General features: G+C 45.3%; 1 protein-coding gene across 2 annotated transcripts in view; it reads right to left on the bottom strand.

The window, feature by feature from the left end:
- The window catches only part of MAOA (monoamine oxidase A), a 71781-nt gene that overhangs the window by 7263 nt on the left and 44066 nt on the right, over positions 1-20452 (bottom strand). For both annotated transcript variants that reach the window (XM_043571046.1, XM_043571047.1), the window contains exons 4-10: positions 16680-16784; positions 15886-15977; positions 11169-11310; positions 10358-10507; positions 9901-10060; positions 8007-8103; positions 4358-4411 (exon numbers count right to left, since the gene is read on the bottom strand). In XM_043571046.1, coding sequence (XP_043426981.1) covers positions 4358-4411; positions 8007-8103; positions 9901-10060; positions 10358-10507; positions 11169-11310; positions 15886-15977; positions 16680-16784 — 800 coding nt within the window. The remainder of the gene's footprint in view (positions 1-4357; positions 4412-8006; positions 8104-9900; positions 10061-10357; positions 10508-11168; positions 11311-15885; positions 15978-16679; positions 16785-20452) is intronic.

Raw genomic sequence — 20452 nt, 5'->3', positions numbered from 1 at the left:
CGTCCTAGTCTAGTAATCAGTCACTTGACAGAATGGTCTGTGAACAGAGTACTTCCAAGGGCAACTGACATGCTGTGCCTCATGACGTTACCTCAGTCTCTGGCTACCCTCATAATTCATTAGGTAAACGACTCCACAGAACATGGCCTGTATTAGGTCTTAAAAACCAGTAGCTTAACTGATCTAAGCACTTCCTCAAACATATTTTCACACTCACAGTGACTCTTGGTGAAATGAAAAAGTTCTTGGGGTGCCTGGGTGGCTCAGTCAGTTGAGCGTCCGACTTTGGCTCAGGTCATGATCTCGCGGTTCCTGAGTTTCAGCCCTGTGTCGGGATCTGTGCTGATGGCTCAAGGACTGGAGCCTGCCTTAGATTCTGTGTCTCCCTCTCTCTCTGCCCCTCCCCCCTCCTTCCCTCCCTCCCTCCCTCTCTGAAAAATAAACATTAAAAAAACATTTTTTTACGTTCCAATTTACTAAAATCCCCCCCTTTAGAAAGAAATGGTTCAATTTCAGGATTTGTTTGAACAGCTTCACACTGATCCAGTTATATGCTTTGGTATTTACCTTCCTTAGTCTTTACATAGTTTAAACACTGAAATTGCTCCAAAATATTTGGTATACGCTAATGAGCAACTGAAAAAAATGCTTGGTAAAAAATGTGGCGAAGGGCTTAACTCAAATCTGAAAGATGAGCCCTGAAAGCTGAAGAGACAAATGGCCAAAAAAGAGAGGAGGGGAAAGGAGGTAAGGGAAGGTTATATTTACTAGTAATAAAAGAAACAGAGGTTTTTTAAAAATGAAAATTTTAGGGGCGCTTGTATGGCTCAGTTGGTTGAGTCTCAGACCTCGGCTCAGGTCATGATCTCACAGTTCATGAGTTCGAGCCCCGTGTCGGGCTCTGTGCTGACAGCTTGCAGCCTGGAGCCTGCTTCAAATTCTGAGTCCCCCTCTCTCTCTGCCCCTCACCTGCTTGCATTCTCTCTCTCTCAAAAATAAATAAATATTAAAAAAAATTTTTTTACGTGACAATTTTATGTTGCCAATAACATTAGAAAACATTATTTAATGTTTATTTTGAGAGAGAGAGCATGCCCTCAGGCAGCAGAGGGAGAGGGAGAGAGAGAATTCCAAGCAGGGTCTGAGCTGTCAGCATGGAGTCCCACGCGGGGCTCAATCCCATGAACCGCGAGATCATGACCTGAGCCAAAGTTGGACGCTTAACCAACTGAGCCACCCAGGCGCCCCCATAGAAGGTTTTAAGGGAAAGACAAATGTGATGGCTAGGGTGATGTCCTAGAACATTCATGGCTATGTAAGTTCCAGCACAAACAGGAAAAGTTTCGTTTCCTTGAAAGAGCTGTTCGTAGTACAGATCAATAATCATAACGGAAAGGCAGAACTACTGTCTGCCTGCCTGCCTGTCTCTGTCTAATCTATGCCCCTCATGTAACGATGAGGTGGCTGAGGTTCAGTGTGAGCAGATGGGTACAACATCACTCAGCAAATTAATGGCAGGGCCAAGGCACTTACTCTCCTGAGCAATCCTGCCTGCAGCTAGTTGCTCAATAAAAATTTACTGAGTCAAAATCCGTCCTCGGCCTAGTACGGTACCCTCCTTCCTACTCTCGAAGGAGATGACTAATTCTTACCCACCTACTTCATGTGAGTGTTAGGAAAGGAAATGCCAACATTTGTGAGTCAACCAGAAAACAGAAGTATGGACAAGCATTATTCTGAAGGGTTAGTGATGCTTAGCTTATTTTGGGGACATGTGATAAAAATCTTCATTAAAACAGAGTGAAATCTTGGGGCGCCTGGGTGGCTCAGTCAGTTAAGTTTCTGACTCTTGATTTCACGGTTCGTGGGATCAAGCCCCACATCGGGCTATGCACTGACAGTGTGGAGCTGGCTCAGGATTCTCTCTCTCCCTCTTTCTCCTAAATTCCAGTCAACTTACGTTGCAGTTAATTTTTCATTCATGGACAATAAGTCACTTATATAGAAACGTAAGTCATTATTTACTGTATTTTGTAGTATTAGATGAGTCAAGGATAAGTTCATACAAATACATCAGGAAATTATCTTCCCTATCCCTTCCTCCCATTAAATTTAAAATTTTAGGGGGGCATCTAGGGGGCTCAGTTGGTTGAGCAGCTCGCTCTTGATTTTAGCTCAGGTCGTGATGTCACAGTCATGGGAATAAGCCCCAAGTCGGGTTCTGTGCTGAGTGTGGAGTCTGCTTAGAATTCTCTCTCCCTCTCCCTCCCCCTTCTGCCCCTCCCCTGCTCTCTTTCTCTCTCAAAATAAATAAATACTTAAAAAAATTTTTTTGTAAATGTTTGTTTATTTTTTGAGAGAGAGAGAGAGAGACACAGAGTATGAGCAGGGAAGGGGCAGACAGAGAGGGAGACACAGAATCCGAAGCAGGCTCCAGGCTCTGAGCTGTCAGCACAGAGCCTGACGCAGGGTTCGAACCCACGAACCGTGAGATCATGACCCGAGCTGAAGTAGAATGCTCAACTGACTGAGCCACCCGGGCACCCCAATAAATAAATACTTCTAAAGAAATTTCTGATTAAAAAAAATTTTTTTAACTTAAAAATTTTGGAAAAGTTACATAAGTCAAAAATGTTAGAGCAATGCACTGATTAGTTGGACTTTAAAAGTAATAGAACATAATGGCCAATAGAGGTCAGTGTGCAAATCTCTTGCAGTTGTATTTACTCACTGGTTTCTAAATCTGTCTGCTCATCATAATCATTTAAAAAGCTTGTTAAAAGGGGAGCCTGGGTGGCTCAGACAGTTAAGCGTCCAACTCTTGATTTCTGCTCACCCATGATCCCAGGGTTATGGGATCGAGCTTTGTGCTGGACTCTATGCTGAGCGGGGAGCCTGCCTGAGATTCTCTCTCTCCTTCTCCTTCTGCCCCTCCCCTCTCATGCTCTCTCTCCCTGTCTCTCAAAAAATAAAAAGAAAAGCAATTAAAAGAAAAGCTTGTTAAAAAATACAAAATACTCAGGCCCCACCGCTAAGCTACCAAAAATCGTAATCTACCAGCCTCAAAAATATATATTTTCCAAATATATTTTCCTGGTAGATTTTGAGGCAGTCAGGTCTGGGAAACTTGCTCCAGTCAATGACATATTCGGAGTTCTAAGGGTTGTGCTTCATAAAAACTTTTGAGAAGCTCAGCTACCATGTGGAATCATAACCAAATGTCTACATCCAGGCTGGTATTTATTTTACTATTAATAAGGAGGGAAAGCAGGAAATCCAAAAGAAAATGTCAAGCTTAGTGTGGCGTAATGAAAAAAACGCATGCGTTAGATGCTATTTCTAACTTTGTCGCAAGCTAGCTGTGGAGACTTGGACAAACCATTCCCCGTCACTGGACCCCAAATTCTTCCTCTTTTGACTGAGTAGGTGGACAATGGTTTCCTTCCCGAAATCAGAGCTCATGGTAATTCAAATAAACACATTCGTGTGCAAATGTGGGAACCTCTGCAGCCTGAATCCCAAAGTCATCGAAGTAACTCTCAAAGCAAAGGCGGCTTGTGCATTTGCTGCTTAATTTGTTTCAATTAAACGCAGAGAGAAGTGTACGCGTGTGCGAACTGGTCCCCTAACAAAGGATTTAGGGCTACCCTCGAGAAGGGAAGCCCAGAAATTCCCCGAGGCAACCCCCCAATAGCCAAATGACTATTTCCAGGGAAGAGTTCCTGGTAAGATTTTATTTGAATGAAGGAAAGGATTCCAAGGCAAAATAAAGCAAATACAACATGGCAGAAAGAGAAAGGGAGAAAGAAAGAAAAAAAAGCCACTGTCCTAAAATGACTGTGTTTGTTATAGTAGGAAGCTATCGAAGGGAACATCAGAGCTGCATGCTAGATAAACAAAGGGGGACACATGCACACAAGTTGCAACACGCTGAAACACACCTATGCATTTGCCTTCCAGAAAAAGGATACGCCCGTCCGAGAACCACGTCCCAGGGCTAATCTGAGAACCATGTCAAAGGGCTAATGGTCTCACAAGGTGAACAGGACTCAGCCTCAAGCTTTTTGCACAGCTAGTGTTTCCTATCATATTTCCTCCATCTCTCCTGCAGAGAAACCCTACTTCTCCACCGCTGCAAAATAAACCCAAATATGTAAAACTAAATGAATATACGCATGTGGGCAAGCACTGAGTCCACGGGGCTATAACCAAAAGTTTGCCACAAGGTTGATTTGTTGCGTTTTTTGAGAATACTCGTGGACTGTGGTGTTTTTCATGATGCCGTCAGACTGTTGTTAGTGCAACAAGCACAATATAAAGCTAACCTTTCGTGTAGGTTTCCAATGTCGATTCTTACCTGATTTCTTTATGGAGCTTGGCAAGTCGGTCTGCTTTTCGGGCAAGTATGAAGCTGGAGAGAGAGGTTACATGTGAACGATTAGGTGACAGGAGAGTTGCTTTTTTTTTTTTTAAGGTGTTCTTGCCTCCACATACTCAACATTGATTAACTCTCCCACACACTCCCATTATTTCCCCCTACGACAGCAAATGCCATACTATCTCCTGTCTGCCTGTGTCCAAAACCCCTCTAGGCTGTGGGCTCCTAAAGAACTGGTTACCTCCTACTCAATATTTTACCCCCAAAGTTCAGCACAGTCCTTGGCATATAGCTGGGATAGCAAATGTTAGTTGAATTCATGTTGCATTAAATGATATCCTGGGAATGACTGTTACCCTCTGCCAAACACTTGATAAAAGCTGGAAAAACATGGGATGCCTGGGTGGCTCAGTCAGTTGAGCGTCCAACTCTTGATTTTGGCTCAGGTCATGATCTCACAGTTTGTGAGCTGCAGCCCTGTGCCAAGCTGTGCGCTCACAGCCAGCGCGAAGCCTACTGGAGATACTCCCTCTCTCTCTGCCCCTCCCCTGTTCGCATGCTCTCCATCTCTCTCAAAATAAATAAATACACTTAAAAAATTTTAAAGAGCCCAAATGTCCATCAACTGACGAATGGATAAAGAAGATGTGGTTTATATATACAATGGAATACTACTTGGCAATGAGAAAGAATGAAATCTGGCCGTTTGCAACAACATGGCTGGAACTGGAGGGTGTTATGCTGAGTGAAATAAGTCAGTCAAAGACCGATACCATATGTTTTCACTCATATGTGGAATCTGAGAAACTTAACAGAAGACCATGGGGGAAGGGAAGGGAAAAAAATTAGTTTCAAACATAGAGGGAGGCAAACCACAAGAGACTCTTAAACACAGAGAACAAACTGAGGGTTGAAAGGGGCTTGGAGGGGGGCGGGGAAAATGGGTAATGAGCACTGAGGAGGGCACTTGTTGGGATGAGCACTGGGTGTTATATGTAAGTGATGAATCACGGGAATCTACTCCCGAAGCCAAGAGCACGCTGTATACACTGTATGTTAGCTAACTTGACAATAAATTAAATTTAAAAAAAAATTCTTTTTTAAAAGCTGGAAAAACATCTATAAGTAAATAGCTGTAGTGGATGCCATGGTGAGCCACCCAGATCCCTCTTCAGGATCAAGCACTCGTTACCCTCAGCTCATGGGTGAACACTTCCCCAGCCACTGCATTCGGCAGCAGAGAACTGCCTGGCTTGAGGTCCTGCCACTCCCCAGAATGACTAGCTCTGGGGTGCGGTGAGGGTATCAAAGCCCCGCACCTCAGTGCACGACACCTCTGAAGGGCCATCCCAGCTCTAGACCTCCTTAAGGGCTGGCCGAGACTTCCAGTGGGACAACACTGGTGCCCAACCTCTCCCCCTGCCCTGTCGTGACTCCTTCCCTTCCCCACGGGCAATAACCCTGAGCGCACACCCCAACGGATCCCCTCTACCCAAATCTCCATCTCCAAGTTGGCTTCTGAGAAACTGGCCTAGCAAAGCCTTCAAATTCAATCACTCAGTAAAACTCAGTTATAATTTATCTGTAACGCTGATATTACTAATTGTTCAAAAATCCAAATGAGCTACAGGACAATGAAATTTTTTCTCGGATGAAATTATTCGAGATCATTCTGGGAAGCAAAGATTACAACATGCATTTCGGGGGAAGCTGTGGACTACTTAAGAAATTGGAACTAATGAACTTTATGGGATATAGTCCTAATTTTGCTTGATTTAACACTGTTACGTCATGGGGCTTGCTAGAAATGATTCTGGTTAAATTTTACGTGTATGTCAGAATCAGTCATTTTAGGCTTACACAGGATTTCAATGAAAATCCCCAGTATCCAATGAAATATTAAATGATATATCTGAAAACCTTTTCAGATCTTGGGTGCTTCTTACAGTTACTTTTTAAATTTTTTTTTTAACATTTATTTATTTTTGAGAGATAGAGAAAGACACAGCATGAGCAGGGGAGGGGCAGAGAGAGAGGGAGACACAGAATCTGAAGCAGGCTCCAGGTTCTGAGCTGTCAGCACAGAGGCCGATGTGGGGCTTGAACCCACTAACCGTGAGGTTATGACCTGAGCCGAAGTCGGACCCTTAACTGAGTCATCCAGGTGCCCCTTACAGCTCCTTTCCTAAAGGGCGGTTAGTGTTGGCCGTTCCTGTCAAATCTCAAATCAAGAATGAAATAACCCCTTGGATCTAATTCTAACCACGGACGACTATTCTTTAACTTTCTTTGCTGTTTTATTGAGGAAATTAAACATGCTGGCTTTGGGTGGGGGACATTTCACAGCTCTGAAGTACAAGGTCCTTTCTAGTTTCCAAAAGGTACTAGTTATCACAAACACAGTGCTGGGCAATTACCACCCCTATCGTTAAGGCTTTCATTGCCCAGAGCAAAGAGCAGGGTAGAGGCAATCCAGTGTCAAGGCAAGAACAGGGTGGAGGCAATAAATGTAGGTGTCCAGATAAGACAGATTAGAATATCACTTTTTAGGAACTGCCTAAATTGCCCCATTCCCATCTGGAAAACTACGGCCACACATGTCTTTGTTAATAACACTGAAGAAATCCCAGAAGGGCAGAGGCCACAGTATCTAATTCCCAAGGGCAAGAACATCAATGTCCTTCCATCCACAGTTGGATTGCTCTTGACGGACAGTCTCCCAAAACCTCCACCTCAACCTTCAGTTTTCCTTTGGCATAAAGAAGGTGATGGCAAACTGCCCACGTAATCTGGACCCCTTCTTGCCCAGTGGGGTTAGAGACGAGGAGGATGTGTTGTTCCTGTGATCGTTCCTTCATGAGTGCCTGCCCTTCACCCTTCCCAGGGAGGCCAGCGCCATTTCTGACAATTTACAGCCAGAGAAGTGGTTGCAAAATATCTTGTGAGCAGCCCAGGAACGCAGCCTGCAGAGTCCTGGGTCTTGGGTCTGCTCCTTTTGGCTTGCTAATTTCCCTTCTATGATGCAAACCTGCGTGAGCTCAACTGTCCCCAGGGAGAAAGGGAAAACCACCCTGTCTCTCTGAAAGTTGCTTGCCTGTTACAGAAGCTGTGCCCTTCTGGTGTCATGTGGTAGAAACAACAGCCCTTTTATTTGTGTAGCTTTGAGGCCACAGTAGCTGTTGGAGGGGGAGGGCGGGGCGGGGATGGGAGGAGAAGCGGGGAGGCTCTCCTCTTCTAGACACAGAACCAAACCCTGAACCATCCCCAGTGAAGGACAGCCGTGGAGCGACCTACGGGGAAGAGTGACATCCACTCGAGGCCTGGCTCTAATTCCAACAGCACTTCCTCATTGGCTATCTCTCTTATATACTAGGGTGATAATGAACGTATTCAACAGATGCTATGCAGTGATGCTTGGAATAAAGACGAGGCTAAAGCCTTCCCAGGGTTCTTGTGCCACATGCAAAACACTACTCTAATATTTTAATACGTGGAACAGGATATATTTCTGTAGGGTTATTTATGACTGCTTGCATTCGATTCCATATGCTCTGCCAGCATCCACACCAACACACCAATACGAACTAGAAATTTAGAAATTTAGTTAGAGCATCCAGCTCTAACCTACCCCATGATAGCAGGCAGTGATCCATCTGGCTTGGTGTCATCCAGAGTTATTGAGATGGGTGCTTCCTCATCTTGAATGATCATACAGCCACAATAATCTTAATAAGGAGAAAATCGGGAGATTGAAATTAACCTCATCCGAGATTTATGGGAAAAATACACATACACACACACACACACACACACACACACACAAAACTATTTTGCTGGAGCACCTGGGTGGCTTGGTTGAGTGTCCGACTTTGGCTCAGGTCATGATCTCATGGCTTGTGGCTTCAAGCCCCACATGGGACTCTGTGCTGACAGCTCAGAGCCTAGGGCCTGCTTTGGATTCTGTGTGTCCCTCTCTCTTTGCCCCTCCCCACTCACACTCGGTCTCTTTCTCGCTCAAAAAAAAAAAAAAAATTAAGAAAATTTTTTCTTAATAAAATAAAATAAAAATAAAACAGCAACAAAAAAACACTCTACGGGGCGCCTGGGTGGCTCAGTCGGTTAAGCATCTGACTTCAGCTCAGGTCACGATCTCACGGTTCGTGAGTTCGAGTCCTGCAAGGGGTGTGCCCCACTTCTCTTTTCTCTGTCTCCCTCCCTCTCTCTCTCTCTCTGCCCCTCATGGGATTCTCTGTCTCTCTCTGCCCCTCACTCACTAGTGCCATCTATCTCTTTCTCAAAAGAAAAGAAAAGTGTAAGACAAAAAAAAAAACTGTGTTGCTAAGAGGAAGGCAAATCTCAAAGCATAGTCTTTGCCCCACCCCTAGTAGGTATTTCCTGTTCAATACACACACTAACTACACAGGGTGTCTGTGGAGCCAGACACATGGAAAATGACCCACGTCTATGAGCTTTACATAATGGTCACGTATGACCAATGCGTGGCTCACACTGTACCGTGTCCCTGGAGCCCTGGGCTACACGGGGTAACAGGTGCTTGAGTTAGACGGAATCAGCCTTATGAGCCCATGGAAGAAGCTGGCGGAAGGAATCCTTTCAGTACGAGCAGGTTTAGCAACGACAGCCACCATATCCACCCAGGCCCTGCCTCATCTCATTCTCGAAACACCCTGACAGTAGGCCTCCTTGTTGCCATTCTGCACAAAGACACGGAGGCGGAGAGGTAGTGCCACACCAAGGCCGCTCAGCTGGTAAGCAAGGGAAGCCCACGACTGCGGGGCTTCAGAGCAGCGGTCTCCCCACAGAACCCCTCCGTGTCACTCTGCTCACGAAGAGTAAGTGGCAGGACCCAAGGCAGGAACCAGGGCCCCACAACTGGTGGGGTCTCTTCCTTTCCTTTCATTGACAGCAAGTGGTGCTGGGATCATTTTGTGTTGCTAGAGGCTATGAAGAGATGGACAGCCTGAGATTTCTGATCCTTTCTCTACCCATTTAAAAACACTTACCTTTTTCTTAATGTTTATTTGAGAGAGTGAGAGAGAATAAGCCGGAGGGGGAGGGGCAGAGAGAGAGAATCCCCAGCAGGCTCTGTGCCATCAGCGCAGAGCTCGATGGGGGGGGACTCGATCTCATGAACCTGAGATCATGACCTGAGTTGAAATCAGGAGTCAGACACTTAACTGACTGAGCCACCCAGGTGCCCCTTTTTAAAATTGTTTTTAGATAGAGAGAGTGCAAGCAGGGGAGGGGGGCAAGGAGGGAGAGAAAGAATCCCAAGAAGGCTCTATGCTCAGCACAGAGCCCGATGCGGGGCTGGATCCCATGACCCTGGGATCGTGATCTGAGCTGAAATCAAGAGTCGGACGCTCAACCGACTGAACCACTCAGGCGCCCCCAACACGGACATTTTTAATCTATTTTCTGTTTGGTATCTACCATAAGGTCCCTAAAAGAGTGTGGTCCTTTCACTTAACACATTTTAAACATGAGTAAGTTCAACCTACCGTTCTTCTTCCAAAAGGCCTCCTTGTAATACATCATGCACTTAATGATAGATCCCATCGGAAGACGTTGAATTAACTGGTTTCTCTCTGACGGAAGCTCTGGTTTGAAGTGCATCTTGGCAGTCAATGTTGGAGGGATGGCGCTAATTACGTATCTGCACTGAAACACACAGACACAAAATACCACCTTAGACACGTGAGAGTCGGTCTTCACAGAGGGTGGGAAACATCATATTTACCATCTTGAATGACCCTGAGCAGTTACCACATACAAACTGAGGCCACTGTGAGGCGACACAGCAGAACAAGGCAGGTCAACTAAAAGTGGTCATTTGGAAGACAGAGGGGGAAACGTGCGGGCACTAATTACCCCACTGTCTGGGTCACATTTGGTTACAAGTTGCAGAATACACGAGGCCTGCTTAGTATATGCTCTTTTTTGGCTAGGCTGAATTACCTCATACACTTCATGATTCAACGTCTCTATGATGATGCTGTCACCTGACTGGTCAACATAGGTGACAGGACGCTTCAGCTTCACCCTGTCCCCGAGGTGGTCCATTATCCGTTCACTCACTTGACCAGATCCACCCACAAACTTCCGTTCCTAGAGGAGAAGGCAGGTGATGAGGCTACAATCACACAATAGCAGTCGTGATAGCTCAGAAAGCAAAATACAGGTCAAAAGAAGCAATGTGGAATTTCTAAGTATAAAGATACTGAAAAGATGCAAGTGTCCTACATTTGCTGAAGCTAAGGGTCAAATGGGCAATAGCTCTTGGGGCCACAAGAACAACTTAGAAAGTTCTGGAAATTTCCTAAGGAGAGGAACTATTCACTGGTTGGAGAAAGACTCTACACCTTGTGCTACAGTACAGAGCATGTCTAGAACAGAAATAACCTGAAGCATGATCATTTTACCCATTCGAGGATTTTTTTCGAAAATCACTTGATTGTAGGAATTTGGCTCCTCCTACAGGGACTAATTTTCCCTACCTTCAAAAAAAAAAAAAAAAGGAAGGGACTGAATTCCCCAAATCTAATTAATTTGAGACGGAACATTCTTTAGCTGCGAACTCATCTTCAGGAAGGAGAAAAGGAAATGAGAACTGTTTTCAGGCAAGTTGGTTGAAACCATTTCCAAAACTCAGGTTCCAAATTCACTCATGTTTCAAAACGTGGAAGCGGTTACCTTGTAAGACACTACCCTGGGTAAGGGCAAAATCACAAAGGAAGTTGGTGGGTGGGGGGGAATGGACACTCCGTACCTGGCCCCCGTTGGTAACCGAGAATATCCGAGTGGTGCCTCCACACTGTTTCACGTACCACAGGAACCACAGCGCAGACACCTCGTGGGGTTCAGAGGTCACATTGATGTTCACGAAGAGATATGCAAATTGCCTAGCAGTCCTGGTCACATAACAAGAGCAGCCGTCAGGCGTAAATACATACACGCTTCACAGGATATCACATCTTTTTAAACCATAATTTAGAAAGCATTTGTGTTGCTTTTGGGGGGAGAAAAAAAACTCGCGGGCTCAGTCTCTGAAGGAGTGCATGTTTTAACTCTTGGTGAAAATAAGCTTTTCCTTTGCTTTTAGGGAATTCTGGGTCAGCTCCAAATATATTCATTCTGGAACAGTCTAGAGGGTCAATATTTTTGAGATGGATCATTAAGGATATAATTCTCATTGATTTGAACAAACATTCTCTCTTCTCTGCCTCCACCACTTACTTCCACTCTGATCCAGGCCACCAACATCCCTCACCTGGGATGTGAGGGCAGTGGTGACTCCTCCGGGCATCCCTACCTGGTTTATGACCACACCCTCTTTTGATCCTTTGCCACGTTACAGCCAATGAACTCTTTTGACAGTGCAAAACAAAAACACACTTCATAAAACCCTTCAATGACATGCATGGTAAAAGGCAGAAATCTTGAATGGGGCCACGATATCTTGCACCATCAGCTCCCAGTGAGCTCTCCGACCTCTTAATTACATCACTTTGTCATGACATCCTTAGAGTCCAGGCATACTGTCCTATCATTGCAAAAACATGTCAATCTCCCCATCTCAGGGCCTTCAAGAACTGTTTCCCGCTCTCTCTACATGGAAAACTGCATCCTCCACACCACTCACCCTTCATATCTCCCACCATCCGCAATGGCTCACTCCTGGAAGATACCATCCATTACGCCATCCATCTTTCCGGTCTCCCCCATCCACAGTGGCTCATTCTCGGAAGATACCATTCATCACACCATCCATCCTTCCGGTCTCACCCATCCACAGTGTCTCATTCCTGGAAGATACCATCCATCCTTCCGGCCTCCCACCATCCACTGTGGCTCTCTCCCGGAAGATACCATCCATAATGCCATCCATCCTTTTGGTCTCCCCCATCCACAGTGGCTCACTCCTGGAAGATACCATCCATCCTTCCGGTTTCCCCCATCCACAATGGCTCACTCCTGGAAGATACCATCCACCACACCATCCATCCTTCCAATCTTCCCCATCCATAGTGGCTCACTCCTGGAAGATACCAACCATCACATCATCCATCTTTCCAGTCTCCCCTATACACAGTGTCTTATTCCTGGAAGATACTATCCATCCTTCTGGTCTCCCCCATCCACAATGGCTCACTCCTGGAAGATACCACCCATCACGCCATCCATCCTTCCGTCTCCCCCATCCTCCACAGTGGCTCACTGCTGGAAGATACCATCCGTCACGCCATCCATCCTTCCAGTCTCCTCTATCTACAGTGGCTTATTCTTGGAAGATACCATTCCCCTAACAACGTTCATTCTTCGTATCTCCCTTAAACCTCGCTCATTCCTGTGATACCATCCTCTAACATCACTCCCTGATACTGTCTACACTCATCCACTGCACCTCATTCTTGGGAGTTACTTAACAGGCATATCATTCACCCTTCCTGTCTCCTCTTACAGCAAGGTAGCTCGTTCCTGGATGGGACCATCCCCTCACACCATCCACTTTTCCTGTCTCCTCCATCCACTATGGCTCATTCCTGGAAGACAGCATGTTCCAACATCCCTATTCCTGTCTCTCATCCACAGACATGTAGCTCATTGCCAAAAAATACCATCCCTTACACCATGTATCCTTCCTATGCCCCCCCCCCCCAACACACCTGAGTCACTGTGGTTCCTTCCTGGAAGATACCATCATAAAATGGGCCATCCACCCTTCCTATCCCCCAACATGTACTATGGCTCATTTCTGAAAATACCATCTCCCTATACCATCCACTCTTCCCCATCCCTCCATCCACTGTGGTTCAGTCCTGGAAGATACCATCACCCCCACCCCTGCCATCAACCCTCCTGTCTCCCCCTACCCATGTGGCTCATTCCTGGAAGATACCATCCCCCTTATCATTCAGCTACCCTTTCCAGAAAATTATCTCACTACCACATCACCTTCCCGCCCCCAACCCTACCCTTACCACCCCAATCACTGTGATTCTATCCTGAAAAATATAATTTCCCCACCAGCCACTCACTCTTCCTGTCTCCCTTAAACACTGTGGCTCAATACCAGAAGATACCAGCTCCTCACTGTATCTGCTCTTCCAATGTTCCCCCATCAATTGGCACATTTCTGGAAGATACCATGCCCCCCACACCATCCATCCTTCCTGTCTTGCCCATCCACAGTGGCTCATTCCTAGAAGATACCATTCCTTCAAACCTTCTTCCCTTTCCTACCTCCATGGATAATGGCCCATTCTTAGAAGATAGATACCATCCCACCAATCCATTCATTCTTATTTACAGTCTCTCTTCACTCACTGTGGCTCAGTCCTGAAAAATGCCAACTCCCCACACCATCCAAACTTTCCCATCTCCCCTCATCCACTGTCGATCCTTCCTGGAAGATACCATCCAGTCAACAACTCTTCCAGTCTTTTCTCTTTCCATAGGGCATTTCTGGAAGATACCCCCCCTACCCGCACCCCCACACACACACACACCATCCATCCTTCCTGTCTCCCATCACCCTTGTGGCTCATTCCTAGATGATACCATCCCCACACACCATTCACTTTATCTCCCCCATCACTATAGCTCTTCCTGGAAGATAATATGCTCCAACATCATCTACCCTTTTCAGTCTCTCACAAACAGTCACTATAACTCATTCCTGGAAGATACAATCCCCTACACCAGTTATCCTTCCCATCAGCCCCTACCCCAGTTACTGTGATTGCTTCCTGGAAGATACCATCCCCCCACTAACCATCCACCATTTCTGTCTCCCGCCACTCCCCCTCCATCCACTAGGCCCTATTCCTGGGGCATAACATCCTCCACACCATCAATCTCTCATGCCCTTCCTCATCCATTATGGCTCATTCTTTGAATATACCATATTCCTACACCGTCTATTTTCCCTGTCTCCCCCCACTCACTATGACTCACTCATGGAACATACCATCCTTCCACACCATCCATCTACCCTGTCTCCCCCATCTACAGTGGATCATTCCTAGAAGATACCATCCCACCACACCATCCCACCTTCCTGTCTCCTACCACGCACTACGGTTTATTCTTGAATATACTAACTACCAACACTATCCATCCTTCCTCATTCCTGGAAGATATCACTCCTACAGACTATCCACTGTGCCTCATAAAGCTTGCTCATGGAAGACACTATCCCACCAAGCATCCATTCTTGTCTCTCCCAGTCCACTGTGTCTCATACCCGAAAGATACCATCCCCTCACACATTTCATTCTTACTCTTTCTCCCATCAGTTGGGTCGTTCTTGGAAGATACCATCCCCCCACACGCCATCCAGCCTTTTTGTCTACCAGCAAACACTGTGACTCATTCATGGAGGACACCATCTGCATATACTGTCCACCTTTCATTTCTCCCCCCTTCCGCTGTGGCTCATCCCTTGAAGATACCATTCCCCCACAGCATCCACTCTTCCTACTCTCCCCATCTGTTACAGTTCATTCCTGGAATATGCCATCCCCACACCATCCATCCATTTGGTCTCCCCCCATTCACTGTGGCACATCCCTTGTTGATAACATATTCCCACATCATCCTCCCTTCCTGTCTATCCTCCAATACTAAGGCTCATTTCTGGAAGAGCCTTCTTTCCACACCATCCATCTTTCCTCTCTGTCTCCCCTATCCACTATGTGGCATTCCTGGAAGATACCTTGTCCCCCATACCACCCACCCTTTCCTGTCTCCTCTCATCCACTGTGACTCATTTCAGTTGATGCCCTAAGTCCTTGGTTTATGTTTAAAGACTGCTGCATCTAGGAATCTCTCCCTCACCTTCAGGTCAAGTTCCCTGTTACAGTCACTCCTGCAACATAATGAAATTATGTGTATAATGTCAGTCTCTCCTGCTAGAAGAATATTCCCTCTGTGAGTTTAGGGGCCATGCCTAACAAATTCCCTGCCATTTCCCACAGGTTGGTATAGTGCCTCCAGATAGCAGCCCCAGAAAGCTGACTAAATGATCTGTAAGTAACTCAACTAATGACACAGGTTCTCGATGAAAATGTTAGAAAATTTCTATTTCTCATTAACACAGACCAGCTTTCCTTCAGTTTCGTATTTTTCTATACCTGTAGGGAATTAACTTTGATACCTTCCCAAATTGCTTCTGTAGCTGACCACTACAGAATCTGAGTACACAACTACTTGCTTTACTGCAAATCACACAGCCCTTTCATTAAAAAAAAAAAAAATCTACTTCCTTCGCCTCCACTTTTTCTATTATTTTAGGTTCTTTTTATGTTCATACCCACTCTGAAGTGTCTGAAGTTCCCCCCCAAGTTGCTCCTGACTGAAAGATCATTAGGTTTCCTCGTAACTTTTTTCCTCCAGCTGATTACAAAAAACACCACAGTGCAAGATCGGACAGAGAAGATCCAAAGAAAAGATAAAAAAGTGAATTTTAAATAGTCGAGGATTACTTTGTCCAGCAGATTTTATCGATGAGCTCTTTCATGGTCATCTTGTCCCATTCCTTAGCATGTGGGGCCTCCCATGGTGCATCGGCTGGAATCTGCAGAGGAAGAAGGGCCCACAAAGGTGTGCTGGTTACTGCCTACTGCCCCACCAAGAAGCCTTGAGAAGCACCCCTTAAATCCAGCACCTCTGTGTCTGTGTCGGAATGAGTGATTGTCATAAAATTCTACTATAGACAGTGATGGGGTTGGGATGGATAGGTCTTTGGATTCTATGCCTTAATGCTGTTGCCAAAATAATAATTATTATTACTATTATGCAAAAAAGGGGGGGAATTACACATAAATGTATACATAAATTAATATGAAATTATGATGATGTTGATCATCGTTATCATTAAGTCCCCAATTTAAGTATGAGAGCTTGGGACAAGGTAAAAATACTCTGGGGGAACAAATCCCTCTTTCCTTTACTGTCTAAAGTGGTATCACACATGAGTAAGACAACTACGAGCAGGACACCTGGCAAGAATATGTCACATGAGTTCTCACGTGGCATAGAGCTAGAAGCACACAGGCATGACAGTCAGAGCATGACAATTCAATGCGTTTGAATCCTGGTTCCCTTGCCGTGTGGTGTTGGGCAAATCGACGTAACCCCCGGCACTCATTTTCCTCACAAGTGGAAATGACACGCATTAATGTCCAGAGCCATGTTCCCTGCGCTGTTGGAAGGATATGAAACAGGTGCTATTGTTATTTTAGTAACAGGTCACAGGTAAGCCGAACACATGTTTTACCTCCTTCCCCATGTTATCCATTGTCCGCCACAGATTGTTGTAATCCAAATACGCGACAGGATTCCACACCGGAGGAAAGGCGCCCCGAAAAGGATAAGTTTTCCCCTATAAGACAAAAGCAAAGGATAATACCTTAAAATAGGATGGCATTCTAAAAGACAAAACCAAGCCAACCTGAGAGCCATTTTCAAACTAACAGTATCCTCTACTGTTACAAAAAGCGTCACCTTTGATGGAAAGTAAATAACATTTTGCCTACACCAGCCCCAAATTTCAATTAGATTAGCAGAATTCCCCCTGGTGCTGTGCTACTAGTTTTCAATTTATAGGCAATAATACCTGTGAACTTATTTCTGCTTATAGAGAGAAAATAAAGAAAGGTAGCTCATCCTAATATCTAATGCTGATGCCGCAACATTCTCAACCCTTGAGTTTCTATCTAATCTCTTTGGAACGATGTTCCCACTCAGATGAGACCAGAATGATGACACACATAGAGGACCTTGGACCACATAGAGGGCTGGAACCACAAAGCAGAATATCTGAGACTGTGCTGTAGGGTTCAAACAGGCGAAATAAAGAGACTGGCTAGACCAGCGACCGTGCCTGAAGTCAAGAGTCAAAATATGAGAACCCGGAACAATGGGCATTTGACATTTCTTGGTCGCCCAGCATCCACACTTCCTTTCAAGTACTATCCTGGTTTCTTTTTGGGAAACTGCTTCTCCTCCTGGGTATCATCCCCCAGTATAGCAGGCAATGGGCTAGATCCTTTCTCCACCCACCCTGGCTCCTGGTGCAGCCAGGCTGAGCTGGGCCAATCACGCGCTCTCTGACCCTGGAACGAGTCGCCCAACAACAGAAGGAAGCTGACTATGGGTTCTTCTTTCCCATGGCAGCATGCTGTGCAGATGTTTCCTGCTCTAAACGCTATGGCTGTGGTTGCTGCCTCTGACTTGCCAGAGCTCCCCTGATCTCTGCCTATTCCCAAGTGTGGCCCTCCAGGCTCTCGATGATTCTCTTGTTGGCCCGAGTTGTTTTTTATTGCTTGGTACCAAGACCTCTAACACAAAGACAGCGATTGACAAGCCGCCATTTATTTCATCTCAACTGCATGATAAGCCCTACGCTGTGTAAACGCAAGCGTGAGGCAAGAGTGGATCCTTGGGAAAAAGAGACCAGGTCTAGGTATGTTCTAAGGTCTTATTTCTTAATTTAGTTCCTTTAAAATAAAACATCCAGAAGATCAAAATGTCATCTACTAATACAATTTTGCATGAGATTTAAAAAATTTTTTTTAATGTTTATTCATTTTTGAGAGAGAAAGACACAGAGTGCAAATGGGAGAGGAGCAGAGAGAGAGGGAGACCCAGAATCCGAAGCCGGCTCCAGGCTCTGAGCTGTCAGCACACAGCCCCACGCAGGCCCCAAACCCACAAACGGCGAGATCAGAGACGAAGTCAGACGCCCAACCGACTGAGCCACCCAGGCACCCCTATTTTTTTTATCAAATAAAAACATACTCAATATTTGCAGAAAGCCTATTGTATGCACTGTACAATATTAAGGACTGTGTTGGACTTAAAAATTTTTTGTGAGTTTATTTATTTATTTTGAGAGAGACAGACACAGTGCAAGTGAGGGAGGGGCAGAGAGAGAGGGAGACAGAGAATCCCAAGCAGGCTCCGTGCTCCGAGCACAGAGCCCGACGCAGGGCCTGAACTCACGAAACCACAAGATTATGACCGGAGCCAAAACCAAGAGTCATACACTTAACCAACTGAACCACCCAGGTGCCCCATAACTGTGTTGGATTTCAAAAGGTGGGAGGTAGCCAAAGCAAAACTCTTGACCATCAGGGAAAGGACGCAAGACCTAACAGCATTTGCATTCATGTGCACACACTTGCACATGGACGCGTGCACGCACACTTCAACTGAGTAACAATATACAGCAGCCATTAAGTGATAACTAGTTTTGCCTGCCACAGTAGCAAATTCAAACAACCTTGGCAGATCATGTGATCTGGTTTCTTATCTGAAAAATGCGATGTTGTTATGCTGCAACACGACTTTTCGAGACTCCAAACCTTTATCATCACCACCGCCCATATCACCACCATTATTTCTGACATTCATTGAGATCTTTCTCCATGCCAGGCCCTGGCTAAGCTCTTCATATGCATTCTCTCTCCCCAACCCTGTGGAGGCAAGCCCTGTTACTATTTCCATTTTATAAATGAGGAAACTAAAGCCCAGGGATATGAGCTAGAAAATAGTAGAGCAGAAATGTCCTGTTCCCAAAGACTCTTTACTCATAAACATTAGGCTTTCTGGCCTCCTATGTGGTCAACAGAATGTGGAGATAGAGACATCTTAACCTTCCAACTAAATGAAAGACAACTTGGGAAATGTGAAAGTTTAGAAATCTTCCACACACATTTTTTATGTTTCTGAGGAATGCAGATGGAGACGAAGAAGCTCGGGGGTATTAGCTGACTGTTGAGGAAACAGGGTGAACCCTGAAAAATGCTGAAGCATGTTTGGAGGAAAATAGGCAGACGTTTTACCCAGAACGCAAAACCAGCTATGGAAAGGAGTCAGACTGGGCTTAACAGCTCATGGGCAGCCTTCAGAACAGCTGGTTCTCATTACAATTCTTCCCTTAATTGAAATCAGGAAAAATCTACATTTTTCTCGGTAAAATGTGTTTATACTCAAGTAATAGTCTCATATGAAGCTGATCTTTCCTTTGAAAAAAATGATTTTTTTATAAAAACAAACATGCTCAATCATCTGGGGACATTGAGAAAAGTATCATAAAGATAGTTCAACAGGGGCGCCTGTCTGGCTTCTCTGTTGTTTTTTTAATGTTTATGTATTTTGAGAGAGAGAGAGAGTGAGAAGGTGAACAGGGGAGGGGCAGAAAGAGAGGGAGACACAGAATCCGAAGCGGGCTCCAGGCTCTGAGCTGTCAGCACAGAGCCCGACGAGGGGCTCAAACCCACAAACTATGAGATCATGACCCAAGCAGGAAGTCGGATGCTCAACCGACTGAGCCACCCAGGTGCTGTCTCTGCTCTTATTCCACTAAAGAAGTTCATATATATATATGGGCACAGGCACCTACATGTCACCTCTGCCTTTCTCAGAAAGCTCTAGAAGGCTTATTTCCTCCACGGCCTGCTTCTAAACTCAACGGCAATGGCAGGGAGTGGAGCTGTCTCTTGATTGAGAGAATGGCCTGCAAACCAGACCTTCTCACTCTCTTAAATGTGATTGTATTGTTTTCTCACAAAGATGTCCGCCCTTTTTCAATATTTCCAAATGGCTACCGCTCCTTAGAAATGAAAGGGAAAAAATCTTGAGTAAAGGTCAAGTCCATTTTGTACCTATACTCTGGAGCTTTCCACCCCTTCCAAAGTGGCCTTTCATCTCCAAAGCACAGTGTCTCTGACACAGCAGAAATGGCTGAGGTCGAGAAGAACACAATGTTCCTGGAACCGTGCCCAAAATACTTAAGTCCCTTTGAGAAACCACATCCCTCATCTACCAATGTTCGTAATAACAAGAGACTATTGCCAGGAGATGGCAGTTTACGGCTCCCACATCATTCTTTATTGTTAGTCCTGGAAGATAAAGCAAGTTTAGAGTAAGCAAATAACATTTACTGATTGGCAACCTTGTTGGGAAAGTTTCATCTCTCTGTACTTTTATTATTTTAGTTAAACAAAAGGAAGTGGGTGTTATTAAAGAGGATCACAGGCCACCGAG

Source organism: Prionailurus bengalensis, chromosome X, assembly GCF_016509475.1.
Source record: "Prionailurus bengalensis isolate Pbe53 chromosome X, Fcat_Pben_1.1_paternal_pri, whole genome shotgun sequence".
NCBI classification, from domain to species: domain Eukaryota; kingdom Metazoa; phylum Chordata; class Mammalia; order Carnivora; family Felidae; genus Prionailurus; species Prionailurus bengalensis.
The sequence above is the reverse complement of the archived record's forward strand: the minus strand, read 5'-3'. Positions and strand labels throughout refer to the sequence as shown.